The 20,566-nt window shown below is 45.3% G+C and overlaps 1 protein-coding gene across 1 annotated transcript in view; it reads right to left on the bottom strand.

Annotated features, from left to right (window-relative positions):
- Positions 1-13: 13 nt before the first annotated feature.
- Positions 14-20,566, bottom strand: part of ARL5B (ADP ribosylation factor like GTPase 5B) — a 154,694-nt gene continuing 134,141 nt past the window's right edge. Inside the window, exons 4-6 of the mRNA XM_040352488.1 lie at positions 12,145-12,228; positions 7,721-7,872; positions 14-259 (exon numbers count right to left, since the gene is read on the bottom strand). Coding sequence (XP_040208422.1) covers positions 211-259; positions 7,721-7,872; positions 12,145-12,228 — 285 coding nt within the window. The 3' untranslated portion in view covers positions 14-210. The remainder of the gene's footprint in view (positions 260-7,720; positions 7,873-12,144; positions 12,229-20,566) is intronic.

The raw sequence follows: 20,566 nt of genomic DNA, 5'->3' as shown, positions 1-20,566 counted from the left end.
AAACGGACCGATACGATATGAAAATTGTTCTTTAGTGAGGTTGTCTGTGGTGTCTCCAAAACAGTTTTCAGATACTCTACTGTTTTAGCATCACTTGATTCAAGTGTGGTTCAGACAAATAGGACTTTGTATAAATAAAGTATGGTGATGATGTAGTGTAGGAAAAGAATTGTCCGTAGAATAAAATAGTCTCCTGATGCTGGTAAGAAGTTATCTCACTCCTGTTCGGCAAGTCATCCACTCCAGGCCTTGACATAAGCTGCAGAGTAAAAAAGAAAATATATATAAAAAGTCAGAACTGCAGACAATTCATTTACAGAGTGCTACTTGCTGAGAAAAAAAAAAAAACAACACACACACACACACACACACACACACACACGCTGCATTTGGCTTAAAGTGGAGCTCCACCCTAAAGTGGAACTTCCACTCATCGGATTCCTCCCCCCCTCTGGTGCCACAATTGGCACCTTTCAAAGGGGGGGGGGGGGTCTGGTCAGGATACCATTCCCACTTCCGGGAGTCCGGCTGCGGCAGTGACGTCACTGCGGGGCTCCCCCCCCCCCCCCCCCCCGGCCAATAGGGGCCTCGCGCATGCGCAGTAGGGTTTCCAGCGTGAAGCCGAAAGGCTACACTGCCAGGTTCCCTTACCCGCAATGGCGGCAGCAGTGTAGCCTTTCGGCTTCACGTCAGGAACCCTACTGCCGACATCGAGGGACAGCAGGACAGGTAACTGTCCATTTATTAAAAGCCAGCAGCTGCAGTACGTGCAGCTGCTGGCTTTTATTTTTTTTTCCCCCGGGCCTCCTCTTTAAGGAGGTAGTCACGTGCTGGATGAGAAGCAATGGATTTCTCCATCCGCGCTTTAACAATGTGGGTAAGTTAACACTACAGCACAGGCGGCTTCCTAAATACAATGATGTGCTATGCTAAACTGCATCTGATAGGAGGATGCAAAAATCGCTGTTTGTCCAATCATTTCCCACCTGACTCAGTTTACTGGTTGAGCTGGGTGGTACTTGCAGGGCCATCAAGGGAGGTTTACCAGGAATCTGTTGAAATTCAAGTCATCTATGGCCAGCTCAGAAAGCCCAAAAATCCTCATGTTATGGCTAAATATCGAGCCATTCTGTTTCAATACGTTTTTATTGAAGGTAATACAACAGGTTTACATTGTAGCCTTCTGTAGTTTACATGAGAAGTTTCAGAATAGTCTACAAGTGAAGTATAAACTTTTCTAGACCAACGTTTGATCATGCGAGCCACATCCACAAAGCAAAAACGCTTAATTGGGCCATTCAAACACTGACTTCCTGAGCAATGTTTGAGCTTCTTAAATAAACTCGGAGTGTGGAGAACGGGTGCCGCTCTGGATAACAAGGAGATTTTTACAGACAGTACATGACTGGCTCTTGAGATGCGATTAATGCACCACAGCAGCACTTCAGAAGAGGGAAGCACACTCTAGTATAGGAAAAACAAAGCAGAGAAGGGGGCGCTTTTACGTGCAGTAACACTAACCACTTAAGCCCCTTAAGGTTTTACCCCCTTAATGACCAGGCCATTTTGTGCGATACAGCACCGTGTCACTTTAACTGACAATGGCGTTGTGCGACGCTGTACCCAAATAAAATGTATGCCCTTTCCTAAATATACACACACACACACTTTTACTTTGCTATAAAAAGCATCCAATAATAATTAAAAACAATAATCAATTTAGGCCAACATGTGCGCTACATATTTTGGTAAAAAAATCAATCACAATAAGTTTATATTACATGGTTTGTGCAAAAGTTAGCACGTTTACAAACTATGGGATATTTTTATGGCATGTTTATTTACCGTATTTAAAAATCGGCATATAAAATGCACTTTTCCCCCCATAAAAATAGGGGGCAAATAGTTTCTTTGCGGGGGTTTTAAGTTTTGTTTTTTCTTTAAAAGGATAAGTTCACCTTAAGAGTTCTTTCACACTGCCAGCGCCCGAAAAACGCGCTGCTAAACTTACCGATGCTGTTCGGGCGCTTTTAACCCACGCTATCGCCCGAATAAACTGTTAAAAGGCTTTGGCGACGCTGCCCATTGATTTCAATGGGAAGGGGCGCTTTAAGACACCGCTCTTAAAGCGCCTCAAAAGAAGCGACTTGCAGGACTTTTTTTTTACGTCCTGCCAGCGCAGCATACTAGTGGGAAAGCACTCGGGCTTTCACACCGGGATTGCAGATGAGGCTTTTTTCACACGCTTTACGGTCGCTATTTTTAGCACTAAAGCACCTGAAAAACGCCTCCAATGTGATAGGAGTCTTACAGAAATTCTATATGCTTACAATGGACCCCATCCTCATCACCCAGAGATCAAGTCACTACTTTAGCGGTCCAGGGATTTGAAATCCCCTGCACTGACAGGACGGGCTAGGCAGGTTCTGATTGGTTGGCCCTGTCCATATGATGGCGCCAATCAATTAGAATGCCTCCTATACGTCCTTTTGCAAGATACATTTAGGAGATTAAGCCACGGGGGTCCAAATCCCTGGACCGGTAAAGCAGCGACGCAATCTCTCACAGCGGGTGATTGGGGGACTCAGGTACCCAGTGGGGTGTGGGATCCAGTGTAAGCTCACCTTACAGATTTTCTGTAAAGGTGAACTTACCCTTTAAGCCTGGGTATTGATTATAAGCTTTGTTTTGTAGAACTACACCCTTTAAATTCAAGAATATGAATGAAAAAAAAAAAATATATAATATTTTTTTTTTTTTTTTTATATTCTGTCTGTCCGCTGGCAACCTCATACCACAAACCTCTAGGATTACCTGCATGCTTTGTAGCTTCTCTAAACACTACATATGCCATTGTACCTTGCTGCCTGCAAGCAGTGATTCCTGTACCAACTCCTCCTCCCAGCACCTATGTAGTACAGAAGGCAGACTCTGAAATGTGTGACACAGAAGTGCCTACTCACAGAGCATAGCGACTACCTGTCACAGAATCACAATTAGTAAATGTGCGGGGATCATCACAAAGTTTACAGACTTCAAGATCCTTTAATAGGAGTAGACTAGAACTGAAATACAACATGGATACAAATACACTATAAAGTGGTGTTGGAGCTTACCTCTAACTCCCATTCCACACAATATTATCTCATCAACAGGATAGGCAGCACTACTACCCTGTTTCCCCAAAAATAAGCCCTACCCCGAAAATAAGACCTAGCGTTATTTTTGGGGATGGCTGCAAAATAAGCCCTACCCCGAAAATAAACCCTAGTTAAAGTCGTCGTAAAAACATGTAATCCGTTTTGTAAAAAGATTATATAATGTGCAGTGTGTCTCCTTTTTGTAACTTTGTTTTGGAAAATACCTTTCTTACAGTGCCGCTGGGCGCTCACTTGACCGTCTGGAGATCTTCTGACATGACTGTATTTGAATTAATGTAGATTATTGTACATACCATAATAAATAAGACATCCCCTGAAAATAAGCCCTAGTGTGATTTTTGTAGCCAAAATGAATATAAGACCCGGTCTTATTTTCGGGGAAACATGGTAGCCAACAAGAATACACAGGAGATGGGGGAAGGCAAAGCTGTCAGGAAAGATCAGAGCTCTGCTGGTCAAAGCCTCAGCACTTTGTCATAACTGCAGGCTTCTGGACGCTACATACGGTATACGTTACGTGTTGGGCAATTTTTTTATTTATTTTTCCCTGACCAAATTTCCCTAAAAGCAGATGTCAATTTTATGTGCCAACAGTAGCCACATATACAACACGCACCTTTTGCATTTGTCCCCACCCTCAGATAAGATCATATAGGAGTCATCTAAACACAAAGAGCAGTTGTATTTAGTTTTAGGGAGGCACACAAACTCCAGGAAAACATACAACCTTTGTATGTACATGGTGCTGAATGAGAAAGTCCAATAATAAATGTGACGAGTTTGTTCCCTCAAGTAAAACTATTTTTAAAACTAAATAAATGATGCAAACTGAAGGGAAAACGTTCTGGACAGCCGCACTCCAAAAATTGCTTTTATTGTAAAATCAAAAAACACACAATGCATGCCACAGCAAACGGGGTACAAGCCGACGTGTTTCACACCAAACCTTGGTGCTTATTCATAGCTTACTAAGCACTAAGGTTTGGTGTGAAACGCGTTAGATTGTACCCAGTTTGCTGTGGCATGCGTTGTGCATTTTTTGATTTTACAATAAAAGCAATTAATTTTTGGAGTGCGGCTGTCCTGAACGTTTTCCCTTCATTTCGCATCATTCCACGCATTGCCAGCACCCGTGGCTTTGGATCTGGTGAGGAGATTCTTGATTGGTATCCTGGAGCGGCGATTCCTTTCTTCCATTGTAATAAATGATGTTCATGAAAGCAGGACTGTAGCCACCAATATAGAGGCCAATCGTCTCACTGGTTTACAGGTCTCCTTTAAGATTTATAGATTTTAAGAACCTGCATGTATATACGTCCACAGAATGGCACGTACAGGCAGATGGGCGTATATATACGTCCCTGCCTTTTATAGCGGGTCGGGGGTCCGATCGGGACCCCCTCCGCTGCGGGCGGCTTACCTCTGGGAGCGATCCGTCTTGAGAGGGCGGCTGTTCGTTTCTGTCCGCCCCTTCGTGATCGCTCTCAGCCAATCCCGTCGTGTCCCGCCCTCTGCCTGTGTAATGTAAACACTGGCAGAGGAAGTGATGCAGCTCTCCTCTCGGCGGTATTTTCAACCTGCCGAGAGGAGAGAAGACTCACACAGTAAGGCCCCTTTCACATTGAGGCGTTGAAAAAACGCGGTAATAACGCTATTTTTTTTTCCGCGTTTTTACCGCGTTTGCGCTAATTTTAACGCTAACGCCCATGCGTTTTCATGGCGTTTTTACCGCGTTAGCGTCAGCTAATAGACATACCCCCATTACATCACATCCTGTTCACTTCCTGGTTTTTCGTTTTTACAGCGCTATTTTTTGCGCCCCAAAAAAGCGGTTTGCAGGATTTTTTTCAGCGCACAGCCAGCAAAACGCCTCAGTGTGAAAGGATACACTGAGATACATGGCAGGCGTTTTAAATGCGGTATTTGTGCGGTAATTTTAACGCTAAAACGCGGTAAAAACGCCTCAATGTGAAAGGGGCCTAAGTCGCACAAACACTACACTGACACCAGTACACATAGGCACATTAACCCCTTGCGATCACCCCCCCCACCCCCTGTCACACTGTCACTGAATTCAGTGATCATATATGTACTGATCACGACAGTTGGTGTGACAGTTGGTGTGACAGTTGGTGTGACAGTTGGTGTGACAGTTGGTGTGACAGTTGGTGTGACAGTTGGTGTGACAGTTGGTGTGACAGTTGGTGTGACAGTTGGTGTGACAGTTGGTGTGACAGTTGGTGTGACAGTTGGTGTGACAGTTGGTGTGACAGTTGGTGTGACAGTTGGTGTGACAGTTGGTGTGACAGTTGGTGTGACAGTTGGTGTGACAGTTGGTGTGACAGTTGGTGTGACAGTTGGTGTGACAGTTGGTGTGACAGTTGGTGTGACAGTTGGTGTGACAGTTGGTGTGACGTTCAGGGTAGCCCCGTACCCCCCCCTAATAAAGTTTTAACCCCTTGATCACCGCCCTAGTTAACCCTTTCACCCCCTATTACCAGCGTCACTAAGCAATCATTTTTCTGATCGCTGTATTAGTGTCACTTTTGCCGCTAGGTAGCTAATTTTTTTTTATTGCGATTTTTTTTTTTTTACTAAAGACATGTGGCTGAATACATTTTGGCCTAAATGTTTGACTAAAATTTAGTTTATTTGATTTTTCTTATAACAAAAAGTAAAAAAATCGTTTTTTTTTCAAAATTGTCGCTCTATTTTTGTTTATAGCGCAAAAAATAAAAAATAAAAATCGCAGAGGCAATCAAATACCATCAAAAGAAAGCTCTATTTGTGGGAAGAAAAGGACGCGAATTTTGTTTGGGGGCCACGTCGCACGACTGCGCAATTGTCTGTTAAAGCGACGCAGTGCCGAATTGTAAAAACGCCTCTGGGCATTTAGCAGCGTATTGGTCCGGGGCTTAAGTGGTTAAAGGTGCATGCTTCAGAGCCCTCACTCTGATATGGACTTCGCCCCTCCCCTCTAATTGCTGGTCTGGAGACCTAAATGCTTTTCTTTACCTTTTGGCACACTAACATTTTTTTTTTTTTTAAACCATCATTCTCTCCCCCCCCCCCCGCCCCCCCGTTGCTCTGAGCAATGGTTTTGCACAGTGCAGCCCGAGGCACCTCTTCTGGGGACCCTCCCCCTACGTTGTCAAGTGCCCCAGAAGGAGCCGCTGCTCTCGTGCAAAGCTTTGGATCAAGACTGGGCTTGGGTAAGTATAATCGGCACCCAAGAGCAGTCTCCTTTTCCAGAAGACGCCAATTACGGGGAAATGAGTCGGAGGATACCGAATCTGTGACGTCATCACGCACTGTCCATCCTATAAGAGGCTTGGATATGGGGAAGCACTTTGCTATTCATCACTGGGCACTGCAAAGCACTTTGAGATTATGTGGAAATAAAGACTGTGCAAGGACTTTCACTTATAATAAATGTATATTTGATATGATTAACGGTTTATATTACATAGTTATGTTTGAATCTAGATATTTATACGATTAAATGATTTAAAGGGGCATGCACAGTTTTTTACATTTTAAGTATAAGAGGGAGCTGGACACAGGTTTTTTTTTTGTTTTTTACCTTAAATGCAGAGAATGCATGATGGTTAAAAAAAACGAAAAAACAAACAAACACACTTTCAGCCAGTGAGTAAGAACTTTCAGGTCAGCCAATTGACTAGGTGGTAAAGAACGGCTAAATTGACCTCTAAGGCCCCGTACACACGGTCGGACAAAACCGATCGTTTTTCATCGGTTCACCGCTGAAGTGGCCTGATGTGTGTACACACCATCAGTTCAAAAACCGATCGGGTCAGAACGCGGCGACGTAAAACACAACGATGTGCTGAAAAAAACGAGGTTCAATGCTTCCAAGCATGCGTCGACTTGATTCTGAGCATGCGCGGGTTTTGAACCGATGCTTTGCTGTACTAACCATCGGTTTGGACCTATCGGGCAGCGGTCCATCGGTTCGGTTTTGAAGCATGTTTTAACATTTTGGACCGAAGGAAAACAGACCGATGGGCTATACACACGGTCGGTTTGGACCGATGAAACTGAACCTCGGGCCATTCTCATCGGTTTTGTCCGACCGTGTGTACGGGGCCTTACTTGCAGGTTCGGAAAAGGACAGAAGTAACTTCACCTGGAGACTTGCAAATTTCAAGCCCAGGCCAAAGCAGAGACTGGGGAGAAATTTACAAGAAACGTGAACCCCTTTTAGCTTAAATTAAAATATATCCGAGAGTCATTTTAGATGCAACTAAACAAAGTTCTTCCTCCGCTTCTAGCTTAACTGCACAAGAAAAGAAAGACAAGAAAAGAAAGTAGCCACATTGGAGTTGAGGTGGTCTGCTGTGGATTGTATGCACAAGTAAATCACTCTTTTATTCTGGAATGCAGCCATTATTACTTGAGCAATTAAGTTTGAAGTGGAGAATAGTCCACCTGGTGAGCCAGCACCCAGCTCTGAGTTGGTGCAGGTAGGTACATCAGCAGAACATCAGAATTCATAATATAGTCCTAATAATATGCAGAGAGCACTACATTGTACATACCCTTCTCCTGTGAGGGCGCAGCAAGACTGAATATGCCATGGGTGATCTTTTATGGAGCTAAGGGTGAGGTATTTAGAAATGTCTGCTGCCGACATGCACCCCTTCATATCCTGCTTGTTTGCAAAGATGAGAACTGCAGCCTTCCGTAAATCCTAAAAAAAAAAAAATGTAAAATGGACCACAAAGTCAATGAAGGGGGAAAAAAAAAAAAAAAATATCACATTAGAGGTTGTGCCAAAATCATACAATATATAGAAATCAAAGTAGATGATTTGACACATCTTCGTTCAAAGAAAAGCATATACCCAACCACCACATTAAGGGAACCATGAACTATGAAAAATAGATATACCTTTGTGGACCTAGACAATAGTATTTCTACAGGTCATCTTTTATATACTTCTAGTACTGATTTCCCCTTGTAGCAAGACATTGTTAGTATTGTGCCTCCATTTACAACCAGTGCTGCAACTCTGCATTACAGGGAGTTCTCTGTAGCAGAAAATATCATTATGTATCACTAGGACAGGACAGTTTTGACATTTTCAAGTGGTATTGTACCTGTCAAAGCCTGACTAACTTTGAAAAAGGAAAAAAAATAAAAAATAAGTCAGACCCAAGAGAAGTTGCAAATGATCACATAGCAAAGGTTTACCTTTATAAAATAAATATACATCAGTTTACTCCTGAATGACTAACATATGCATCATCTAGGAACTGGGCTTTATTCCTGGGCACCACATATGCGCGTTCCTCTGTCTGAGCTGGAAGAGCGCTCAATTGCACGCTCCCAACACTAAGACTGGGCTGTGTTACAGGGCCCAGGTCTCCTACTCCTAATCGGAACCCTGGGGAGGAAGAGAGACAGGGGGGCAGATTTACTAAAACCAGAGTGCAAAATTGGTTTCACCAAATCAGCTTCTAACTTTTCTAACCCGGGAAGTTGATGGTTTCTATGCAGAGCTGTACCAGATTTTGCACTCTCCAATTTTAGTAAATTAAACCCCCCCTCCAATGTCTCTGTTGAAGGACTAAATGAATTTGTCCTGAAGAATCCAAGGTACAAGTTTACCTGGAAACACCAAGTTGTAATGATATATACGGTTATAGTAAGCATACATTATGCCATTTTCTTTCCTTTCCTTCAACCACAGGGACATGGAATCCTAACAGCGGCACAGCCCACTGTCAGAACGCACTGATCAGCATCTGCCGACTGAGAAAACAATTTCCAACATATCCCTTTGACAGAAAACACAATTTAAACATTGCGAGGACAGCTACACACTGATCAAAATGTGGGCAGTCTATTGCAGTGTTTTTCAACTCCAGTCCTCAAGGCACACCAACAGGTCATGTTTTCAGGATTTCCTTTAGATGAAACGACTGTGGTGATTACTAAGGCAGTGAAACTGATCAAATCACCTGTTCAAAATAATGGAAAGCCTGAAAACATGACCTGTTGGTGTGCCTTGAAGACTGGAGTTGAAAAACACTGGTCTATTGAACCAGCTGAATTTTGATCAGTGTATAGTCAAGCTTTGTGTACCAAATTTCCTGAAAGTACTTGTTTGGGTGTGTGGTTTCCATTGTTCAGTGCCATCGTCACAGTTTTAAGCGTCACATGAAACAAAGCTTGCCATTATACACAACTTGTGTCGATTTCTAAAATTGTGCAACTTAGGTAACTTGATTCTACGATGACTAACCGCCTCCAAGGCATTTCATAACCATCTGACAATGTAAAGCTCCCAGCTTTAGTCTCCTTTTCTCTGGCTTTTGTGCTGCATGACGCACGCTGGAGACCCATCACCCATTTCTGTCACCAGGATTGAAGTTTCCCATTTCCTTAATCTATCCCATAATAAAAAGGGACAGATCTTGGTTTCTACCAGCAGCTGCATACTAGTTCCACAGCATTGCCATCATTTGTTTAGAAAAAGCAGTTCAGCGTCACCGCGTCAGTACTTGGAAACTCAGAAGCCTCCAGTGGCACTTTTGCTTGTGACCAACTCCTCCCTGAAATATCTCAAGGTTTTGGTAGCACATAACAGTGACACCTGCATGAAAACCGGAGCAGTGACTGCATGCAATCACTGTGCAAATAACAATTTTCCAATTGATGCCAATAGGAAAGGGGGCCATCAATGCCTTGAATTATAGTGAATTCAGCAGGAGTCAAAACAAAAAAAAAAACTCAAGCTAGGTATGCTTGTAAAGCAGAAATGAACAGGACCACAGAGTTACCGGTATGCCATCATCAGTGCAAGACCAGATTTAAAGTGGAGTTCCACCCATATATTATTTTTTTTACCCAAAATTACACTCACCAGAAAGCACTGTTGCTATGCAGAAGTATCTCTTCTGCCTCTTCCTCTACCGCGGCCTTCCTCTTCGACCTGCGTCGCGGTGTCTTGTGGTGAATGGGGCGCGCTGCCTTCTGGGAACCGTGTGTAACCCAGGAGGCAGCCGCCCATTCACAAAGCACCGTGGGAGTTGCGCTTGCACAGTAGGAAACAGGCAGTGAAGCCTTAGTCAGGATGGAGGTGCCAGGACCGAACGATCGCCGTTGGGGGCCCATCATCTCTGGTGCCTAGGACAGGCAAGTGTCCTTCTCAAAAGTCAGTGTTAGTAGCTGCTGACTTAAAAAAAAAAAAAAAAAAAAAATTGCGGGTGGAATCGCGCTTTAATATTATAAAAGGAGTCAACATGTAACCCCCCCCCCCCCCCCCCATCCACCTTCTATTCTAGAGATGCACGATTAATCGCCAAGAATCAAAACTGCAATCTTTTCCCCCTTCCCGATCTTCAAAACAGCAGGTCACGATCTTCCTAACAAGTGCAGAGAGTTCTCGCAGCTGGGAAAAAAATAAAATCCAGGCAGCCTGCCAAGTTTAATCACGACATGCTTATAAGTAGAAATAAAGTATCCTTTCGTTCTTTTATCAAAGAAAAGAATGATGGAATCGTGCAGCTCTATCCTATTCCAATGCATTTCACACAACTTCAGTTCTATATTGCATCGGTTAAAGCGGTGGTTCCCCTAAAAATAAAGTTTTGACATTGCATTTGCTATAATAATTACAGTTAGAATCGGCTGGTTTTATGTAAAAAAATACCTCCGTACGTAGCGTTTGTATTATTCGTTCCCACCGCCACTTCCGGGTACGATGCTGGCGCTGGGCGTTCCTTATTGATGGACAGGCATCCGACCGACGCATCCATCGCGTCACGAGATGCCGAAAGAAGCCGGTCGTTGCGCATGCGCCGTATAGAGCCGCACCGACGTTCGGCTTCTTTCGGCATCTCGTGACGCGATGGATGCGTCGGTCAGATGCCTGTCCATCAATTAGGAACGCCCAGCGCCAGCATCGTACCCGGAAGTGGCGGTGGGAACGAATAATACAAACGCTACGTATGGAGGTATTTTTTACATAAAACCAGCCGATTCTAACTGTAATTATTATAGCAAATGCAATGTCAAAACTTTATTTTTAGGGGAACCACCGCTTTAACTGATCGTTTTGTCTAGGGGTAACAGAGCCTACACACATCCAATCCTTTAGTCCTCCAGAAAACGTCACTCCCCCACATCCAGCGGTGGCCTGTTCCCAATGTCCAGAGCTGGTCTATGGGCATGATGACGTCACGAACAGTCCACTGCACAAGACTGCTAGACCACAGGGGGGGGGCGCACTGGTCCTGCACTGGAAAGATTGTAGGTTTAGATGTGTATATTTTCTCTTTAGGAGACCACAGGTGTCAAACACAAGGCCCGTGGGCACAATCCTTCCCTCGAGGCCATTTCATGTGTCCCTCACACCTCTCCTGAACTCCACCTCTCCTCCAGACCCTGTACGTTCTGCTTTTGAGCAATGCATCCAGCTTCTTCCCAGCAGCAGCATAAGGAAAAGGGGGGTTTGCACTGTGATGTAAGGGAGAGTGAGGGACTCAACTTCTGATGGTGGGTTGGCTCTTGACATCTAATATATGGGGAGGCGACGCGCTGGACATCTAATCTTACAGATACAAACTGCCCTTTTAAAGGGCAATCATAATGCAGCCCACAATGAAATGGAGTTTGACACCCCTGGTCTAGACAAAAACAAGCAGCTAAACCAAAGCAGTGCAGGCACAGCATGGGAACAAAAAATATATAAAAATGCCCGGAGTAGACATCCGCACATATTGGCAGCATAGAAAAGGATGACAAGTTTTGAAATCATGCCCCGTTTAAGAAATTGCACTTTTTATTAAACACATCATCAGAATTTAGCATGTACTGTAGTAAACCTCAAACACTAGAGAGAATTAAAAAAAGAAAAATCTGACCTGAAAGGTTAGGATTTGGGCTTAAAATACACACTACACATCACACGCTTGTAATAACCAGAAGTTTGCATTTTCCTCCGCTTGTAACATACCTCATGAGCCAGCATTCTGTAGAGTTCTTCTTTTGTGATAGAAAGCCGCTCTCGGTCTGTGCTGTCCACAACCAGGATAATAAACTGTGGAGACAAAAATAGGATTTTTTGTACTCACCGTAAAATCCTTTTCTCTGAAGTCCATGGACGGACACAGCTCCTTAAATCTTGACAAGTGGGTTATGTTCCCTGTTTACAGGAGAGGACTAGGCAGAAACATGTTAAATAGTTAAATACATGTTACATTAACAGAGTTGAACAGCCCCGCCCAGGGGGCGGTCCCTCCAGACATAACCCTCCTCACTGCAGCTTGCAGCCTCAGTTCGTAACAAGCAGTACAAACCTAAAAAGGAGGGGTGGGAGCTGTGTCCGTCCATGGACTTCAGAGAAAAGGATTTTACGGTGAGTACAAAAAATCCTATTTTCTCTTATCGTCCATGGACGGACACAGCTCCTTAAATCTTGACAAGTGGGACGTCCCCAAGCAGTGTCAAAAAACGAGGGGTGGGAAATATATCAGTAAAAACAATTTTAACTTCACCCCAAAACAAGCAGAGCTCCTCAACGGAGGAGGTGCAACTTTAAACAGCCGCCGGCAAAAACTAGCGGCTGAAAAAAACATCATAAGATGCACTCACAGCAACCATGTAAATTCTGGAAAAAGCGTGAACGGACGAGCAAATCGCCGCCTCGCACACCTGTGAGACCGACGCATGATGTCGGAAAAAAAAAAAAAAAAAAAAAAAAAAAAAAAACCCAGGAAGCACCAATTGCCCTGGTCGAAAGTGCCGTGACCGGAAAGGGGGGCCCGCCCTTAGGAGCATAGGCCTGTATGACGGCCTGCCCGATCCACCGAGAAATGGTGGTCGACGAGACCGCCAGGCCCTTTTGTGGACCAGACACCGACACAAAAGAGAGTCAGAAGCTCCGAAATGGAGCCGTAGTAGGCTGGTATACCCGCAAAGCGCGTACCACGCCTAAAGTATGAAAGGCTGAAACCTCCTTCGGAAGAAGGGAAGGTCGCGGGCGCACCATCACCTAATCCTTATGGGGGATCAAGCATGGCGGCTTGCAAGACAAGACCGCCAACTCAGAAACCCCTCTAACAGAGGTAAAGGCCACTAAAGGGGCCACCTTCTGAGATAGTGTCAAGAGAAAATCTCTCTGATGTTTCCAAAAGGAAGGTTCCTGAAGAACCGAGAGCACCAGAGTCAAAACTCATGGGGGAAGAGATGGGCCAAGAGGGGAAAGTATATGACAAACCCCTTGCACACAAAAAAAGGGGACCCACCAGGGAACGGGCCGCAAAAAGGCCACTAAAAGAACACAGCCAAGGCTGAAATCTGCCCCCAAACGGTGCTTTAAGCAATTTTTAGATCCAATCCAAGCTTTAAAAACAGCAGGACCCTGGACATTGAAAGTACGCCCGTGGACGTCACTCCATCCCTTCGCACCAAGAGAGGTGCGACGGTAGATCCTCCGGAAGAAGACTACGGTGCCCTGTTGAGATGACCGAGTCAGACAGACCCTGGTCACCTAAAGTCTGGCTTCCAATAACCATGTTAAGCAAGTCAGTGACTGTACAACAGGAGGAAGTATGGGACCTTGAGACAGGAACCTCCTGCCCTGGCAATCGCCAGGGTGCCTCCGCTACCAGGCGCCCGATATCAGCGTACCAAGGACGCCGAGAGTAATCTGGAGCGATTAGAATCATCGGGATCTCCTCAGCATCCACTCTGTGGAGCGGCCGAGGAAGCAACTACCATGGAGGAATGGCAAAAAATCACCGATACAGACAACACAGGGCCACCAGCGCGACTGACGCGTCTGTACAAGATCACTAGACCTGGCCACTAACTGACACCCTTGCGGCGGAGACAAGCTGCCAGGAGATCCATGCCATGTGAGGCTCACCTCCTGCAAGGGAGCCGAAACACCCCAAGCACAAAGACCAGTCGCCCTGGTCCAGCATCTGGCGACTCCAGTAGTCTGCCTGCCGGCATACCTGATGGTAGACTGAAGCCACGGCCGTGGCGTTGTCCGGCTGAAACCAGATTGGTCGACCACAAGGAGAAGCATAGCCTGATCGCCTAAAATAGTAGGACAATGAACAGTAGACAGCACCTGGTATTCCCAGGCGGTCTTCCACCAGGCACTAGCCAGGCCCGACCCTGGGTAGCTACCGAGACCAGACACATTCAAGGAGGTGTGGTCATAGGTCCACGCAAGTCCAGCGACTCAGGGCCGACTGGACCCCCCAGTTTTGTGAACCTCCAGGTTCACAACCCGTGAGCTGGCATTCGTCGCAAACACCGACCACTGGAAGGAAGGAACAACTTCCCGGACCGAAGAGTCGGGAATCTCTGTCACCAACTCAGAGAGACTCTGACTAGGTGGCGCACAGGAATCTAATGATTTCAGAGACAAGAGATTTTTACCACCTGGACAGTAGTTCCACTGGAAAACCAGGGTGTGGAACTGGGCATACAGTACCACCTTGAAGGAGGCTACCCACAGACCCTGAACCAGCAGGCGCCCGGAGAGAAGACCGATTGCGTGATGCCAATACCTTCTCCGCAGACTGAAGAGTCTGCAATTTCTCCAGGGGAAGAAGGACCTTTGCCACTGAGGAGTCTGGATCAACACTAGATACTCCAACGCTGAGTCGGAACCTAGCATGCCCATAATTTGAACCCTGGGTCGCACACATGTAGGGCAGGCTTGCTGCCACTGAGCTACACTTTCTGGCCTAAACGTTTAACATCCACCCGAATCTTCGGAGGGTCTGAATGGGAATAACCTATCCACTAGGTCGGAGACAGAAGCTGCTCTCAGAAGAAAGTCGTCAAAGTAACCAATGAGGCAAAGCCTCGCTGTCCCAACAAAATTCAAATAAGTGCGAGCTCCTAGCTGAAAACCCATGGTGCTGACGCCAGATCAAAAGGGAGGGCCACAGGCTGACAGAGACCCTTCTCTCATCACGAAGCACAGAAAAAAACACTGTGACATGTGCAAAACGGGACATGCATGTATGCGTCCCTGATGTCCGAGGACGTCAGGACATCCCCCGGATGAAGCGCAGCTACCACCGAACAAATGGATTCCATGCGGAACTACCCGACGTTCACAAAGGTATTTAGGGCCTGAGGCCCATAGAAAACCCCAAAACTCTCGTCCTGCAGGAAAGGTAAAATTACCTTGCAGCTTAGCAAATCCCACACTGCCCAAGGCAGACCGACGTGCCGGGAGGGGAAGACACAAGGACAGAACTTTGTTCTGTGGATAGGAGGAAACCCTATCTAGTACTCCGAAGAGACCACCTCGCAGACCCACTAGTCGGAGAGCAGGGAGGTTTCACTGAATTGTGAACCTGCAAGCCGCCCCTCCCACCTAGAGACAGGGAGGGAAGGCTATATACATTGGCAGGATTTGGGTGCCGGCGTGATCGGCTTATGCACCCAGGGACAGATTAGTCCCCCAGCTGGGCCTTTGACGGCCTGGGAGGGTTGCCCCTAAATAATACACACACATAGTGTGTATGTATATTATGTAGGTGTATGCACACATGTCTTTGGAGGAAACCGGAGTACCCGGAGGAAACCCACACAGACACAGGGAGCGACAATGCAAGCTCCAGGCAGATTGGCGTCAGTGTGCAGATTTGAACCAATGACTCTTTTGCTGCCAAGTAATGGAGTTAAGCACTACACCACCGTGTGCATAAAACCATTCTGAAACAGACGCCCTGGATAACAAGGGCGCAGCATTCAATGAAGCATCACAGACCTATATGAGGCCCTGGACCAGCTGGTCCGCTAGGCTAATAACCTCAGGAGAGAGTCGGTGCTCCTCCACTGTCTGGTGCAAAATGCTCACTCTGCGAGTTGTATACAGCACTAGGGGTCAGGACTACTCCAAGATGGCCGCCGAGCGTTCAGAACGCGGCCACAGGAAAAAGGCCAGCACAATGTAAGCTGCGCCATAGCGTGGCTACGACAAAATGGGCGCCAATGGGAGTTTTCAATGTAATTGAAAAATCTCCCAAAAAAATAGCGCCAGCGACCACTGAGACCCCAGTGTAGTGGCCACAATAGGCCGCAAGCCAGACCCCAGCATGGTAAACATGGAACGGGTCAGTACTTCGGATCTTCTATCAGTCAGATCCATACAAGTAGGGGTTCCCGCCCGGCGGTGAGGGACTACAAAAGCCCTCAGTGGCTTTTCTCATTCCGCATCTCAGAAGTTATCAAAGAAGGGCACAGAAGGAAAAAACCTACACAGCGGTCTGATTTGTGTGATCCAAAAAAGACCGAGCCCTCAGCGGAAACCCAGCTGCACTATGCAGCTTAGGAGAGTCCCTTGCAGCAGTAAAAAGTGCACCCATAAATGCCTTATTCTGCCTTTTTTTTTTTTTTTTTTTTTTTTAACTAGGTACCTAGTCCATGGCTCCATAACAGAGCATTCCCCAGGGGATAACGGGGGAAGGGGGCACTCTTTTACCGCCCGCCCGCAGTCCACCCCCACCCTGGCACAAACTGTGTCCAGGACTAACAATAAAAACTCTGTGGGAATCACAGGTGCTAACACCTGCTGCCACCACCAGCATGTGGGGAAGGACCCAGATACTGACTCCAATATTTACATATAGTGTGTATTATAATATGCACACCTGTCCATACAAATAGACAAAAGCTCCTAGAGCCCTATTCAGGGCCTCTCACCCACTTGCTGCGCTGACCAGGGGTAACCAGGGGACTCCCTCAGGAGGAGACTGCACAGCGCTGCCTGTGAGGAAAAGAACCGTGAGGTAACTTTTGCAGGGACCTGTGTTTAAACAGAAAAAGCCTCATAGGGCTGTTTTATTTAAGGACAAGTCACAGATACAGCATAAAAAGCAAAACCATTACAGGTGTCACCAATCAGTCAGCGTCTGCTGAAGTATAATCATAAACATCTGTGCTCATCACAGGGCTTTTTACCTCACAGGAAAGCCCAATACAAAAAAGAAAAAACACAGGCCAGATAACACAGTCCCCTCAGGAAGGCCCCCTCCCCCCTGACAGCGGCAATGTTAGCAATGCAGCAAGGGTAAGGAGCAGGGAAGGGAGAAGGGACCCCCAAACCCCAGGAATGCCCAGCCGTACCAACCCACCGAAGCAGGAGGGACTGTACTTACCCGTCCGAGCGAGGACTCGCTGACGCATTCCTGACAGACCTACAACCGCAATGGAGGTAGCTGTCGGCCCGGTCCACTGTGATTGAGACAACACCACAGCTCAGTCATATGTGGACCTCGGAGCAAAGCTCACCGGCCACCTCAGGAGTCATGAGGTATGGCGTGGCAGACCAAGCCTCTTTGCAAAGGTGTGCCCACGCTTGCTGGTCGGACTGAGTAGACTACAAGGATCTATAATATCCAGCCTGTCTCTCAGCCAACAGTTGAAAGAAGATTCTTCAAGAAAAAGTAAAGTAAAATAAAATTTCTCCTCAGGGCGCTGGGCCCAAAGGGAGCCATACGTCCTTCTCCTTTGCTAGGCAGAACGAAACTGAGGCTGCAAGCTGCAGTGAGGAGGGTTATGTCTGGAGGGACCGCCCCCTGGGCGGGGCTGTTCAACTCTGTTAATGTAACATGTATTTAACTATTTAACATGTTTCTGCCTAGTCCTCTCCTGTAAACAGGGAACATAACCCACTTGTCAAGATTTAAGGAGCTGTGTCCGTCCATGGACGATAAGAGAAAGGTATTTTAAACTAGAATTTGTTCGCTACATAGGATCAAATGATTCATATAGTAAACTTCTGTCCTATAAAGTAATACACTTAATACTCCAAGCTGTTCATTACAGCGAGCAACATTAGAATGCAAGTAAGCAAATTTAGTTTGCTCCGTTTAGATCATCAACTACTGTAACAATCCCCTCCACAGTAAACCAGCACAGCACACAAACCATTATAGTAGACCTGCTGGTGGTAAACCAGGCCAACTGAGGGCTGGGAGCAGTGAAGTCAGTTCTCATTAAAAAAAAATAAAAAAATAATCCTAAAAGGTCTTTTCACACAGGCTTTTTTTTTTTTTTAGTTGTCACACTTTTTGTTAAAAAAAAAAAAAAGAAGATATGGGTGTTAATTTTGACAACCTTTATGTCCAAATGTCCGTGTTTTTAGGTGAAAAACAGATGTCAGCAGATCGAATGGAAGTGAATGACGTCTGCTAACATCCGGTTTTCATCCGTTTTGTAAACGAAGGAAAAAAAAAAAAAAAGAGATTTCTTCCATCTCAAAAATCAGCGGATCATCCACTAGTCCATTTATTTTTTACAGTTTAGAGAGGGGCAGATTACACAGCACAAGCACTGTGCTGTGCTGTGTAGTTTAATCTGCTTTAACCACTTAAGGACCGCCTAACGCCGATATAAGTCGGCAGAATGGCACGGCTGGGCACAATCACGTACCTGTACGTGACTGTTAAATGCCCAGCCATGGGACGCCCGCCCGCGACCCGGTCTGAAGCTCTGCGGCAGCGGGACCCGCGGACCCGATCGGTCCCCGGAGCTGAAGAACGGGGAGAGGTATGTGTAAACACACCTTCCCCGTTCTTCACAGTGGCGCTGTCATTGATCGTCTGTTCCCTGATAAAGGGAAAGGCGATCAATGACGTCACACGTCCAGCCCCGCCCCCCTACAGTTAGAAACACACATGAGGTCACACTTAACCCCTTTTAGTGCCCCCTAGTGGTTAACTCCCAAACTGCAATTGTAATTTTCACAGTAAACAATGCATTTTTATAGCATGTTTTGCTGTGAAAATGACAACGGTCCCAAAAATGTGTCAAAATTGTCCGATGTGTCCGCCATTATGTCGCAGTCATGAAAAAAAATGCTTCACATGCTTTCTTCTTACAGAGTGATGTCCGAGCGAGGAATACAAACGATGACATCATTAGAAGATTGAAGCTGTGGAACGTTCCAGCCAGATGCTCATGAATGCCTGATCCAGTGTGTAAGAATCGGATCCAGCTGGAAGTCTTTTTGGGAGACTATAGACACCCTGGGCTCTGATTGACCGCTGTGCTTGTGGTCATACCAACGGGTAAGGAGACTACATCCCTATACCACTCGGGCATCTATTTGGTGGAAGGAAGTACCTTTTTTTCTTTTGATGTCATATCACTAAGGATAAGAAGACCCTGGATTCACTTTACACTTGGGATTTTTCTCTGGACTTTTTTCACTCACTTTTCGTTTTTTAGTTATAGTACACCTATGAACTTGGGATTATATGAATCAATATCATTATTCCCTTTTCCATTTAGGATTATGATGTTTGCACACATCCGCTCATTTTGCATACGTATGTTTATTATAACCTCTCATTGAGGTTTCATTTGTTAATTAAATTTTTTTTCCACTTTGGTGTCACCATCAGGTTTATCATTTATATTGTTTTTGCGCCGTACCTCATTTTTTAACATATCGTTGAATTTGTATCTACAATTTTTTTGGTACTGGCAGCATTTGCGTTTCTTTGGTTTCAGCGCAGTGTTTTTTTCCAAGTTTTGGAAAAAATTTCTTTGTCCGCCATAATGTCACAGTCACAAAAAAAAAAAAAAAAAAAAAAAAAAAAAAAAAAAAAATAGAGGAAAAAAAAAGCCGATCACCGCCATTAGTAGTAAAAAAATAAAAATGCAATAAAACTATCCCCTTATTTTGTAAACGCTATAAATTTTGCGCAAACCAAATCGACAAGCGCTTATTGCAATTTTTACCAAAAATAGGTAGAAGAATACATATTGGCCTAAACTGAGGAAAAAAATAAAAAATAAAATAAAAAAGTTTATAGATTTTTGGGGGATATTTATTATAGCAAAAAAGTAAAAAAATATTGCATTTTTTTTCCAAAATTGTCGCTCTATTTTTGTTTATAGCGCAAAAAATAAAAACCGCAGAGGTGATAAAATACCACCAAAAGAAAGCTCTATTTGTGGAGGAAAAGGACGCCAATTTGGTTTGGGAGCCACGTCGCACGACCGCGCAATTGTCAGTTAAAGTGATGCAGTGCCCAATCGCAAAAAGGGGCCTGGTCCTTTACCAGCATTTTGGTCCGGGTCTTGAGTGGTTAAGGGACCAGGAAATCTTTTTTTTTTTGGGTTAACACGAAACCTTAATTTCTAAGGTTCATTTTACCCCATCTAGTAAACCTGATAAAGACCAGTAGCATCTGTAATGGGCTCCCCAATGGGAAGGGAGAGTCCAATAAAGGTGGCTGCCCAGCAGCAGCAGGGGGTGAGAAACCCATTCCGATGCCTATAAAAGTAATCCACTTAGATCACTTTTACCTTGTGCAGAATCACTGGCTGAACAAAATGATCCCTTTCCCTCCAACACCCCCAACAATACAGAAATAATTTTAATCACACAGATT

The sequence above is a fragment of the Rana temporaria genome, chromosome 5, assembly GCF_905171775.1.
Source record: "Rana temporaria chromosome 5, aRanTem1.1, whole genome shotgun sequence".
Classification (NCBI taxonomy): Eukaryota; Metazoa; Chordata; class Amphibia; order Anura; family Ranidae; genus Rana; species Rana temporaria.
This window is presented reverse-complemented; position numbering and strand designations above follow the sequence as displayed.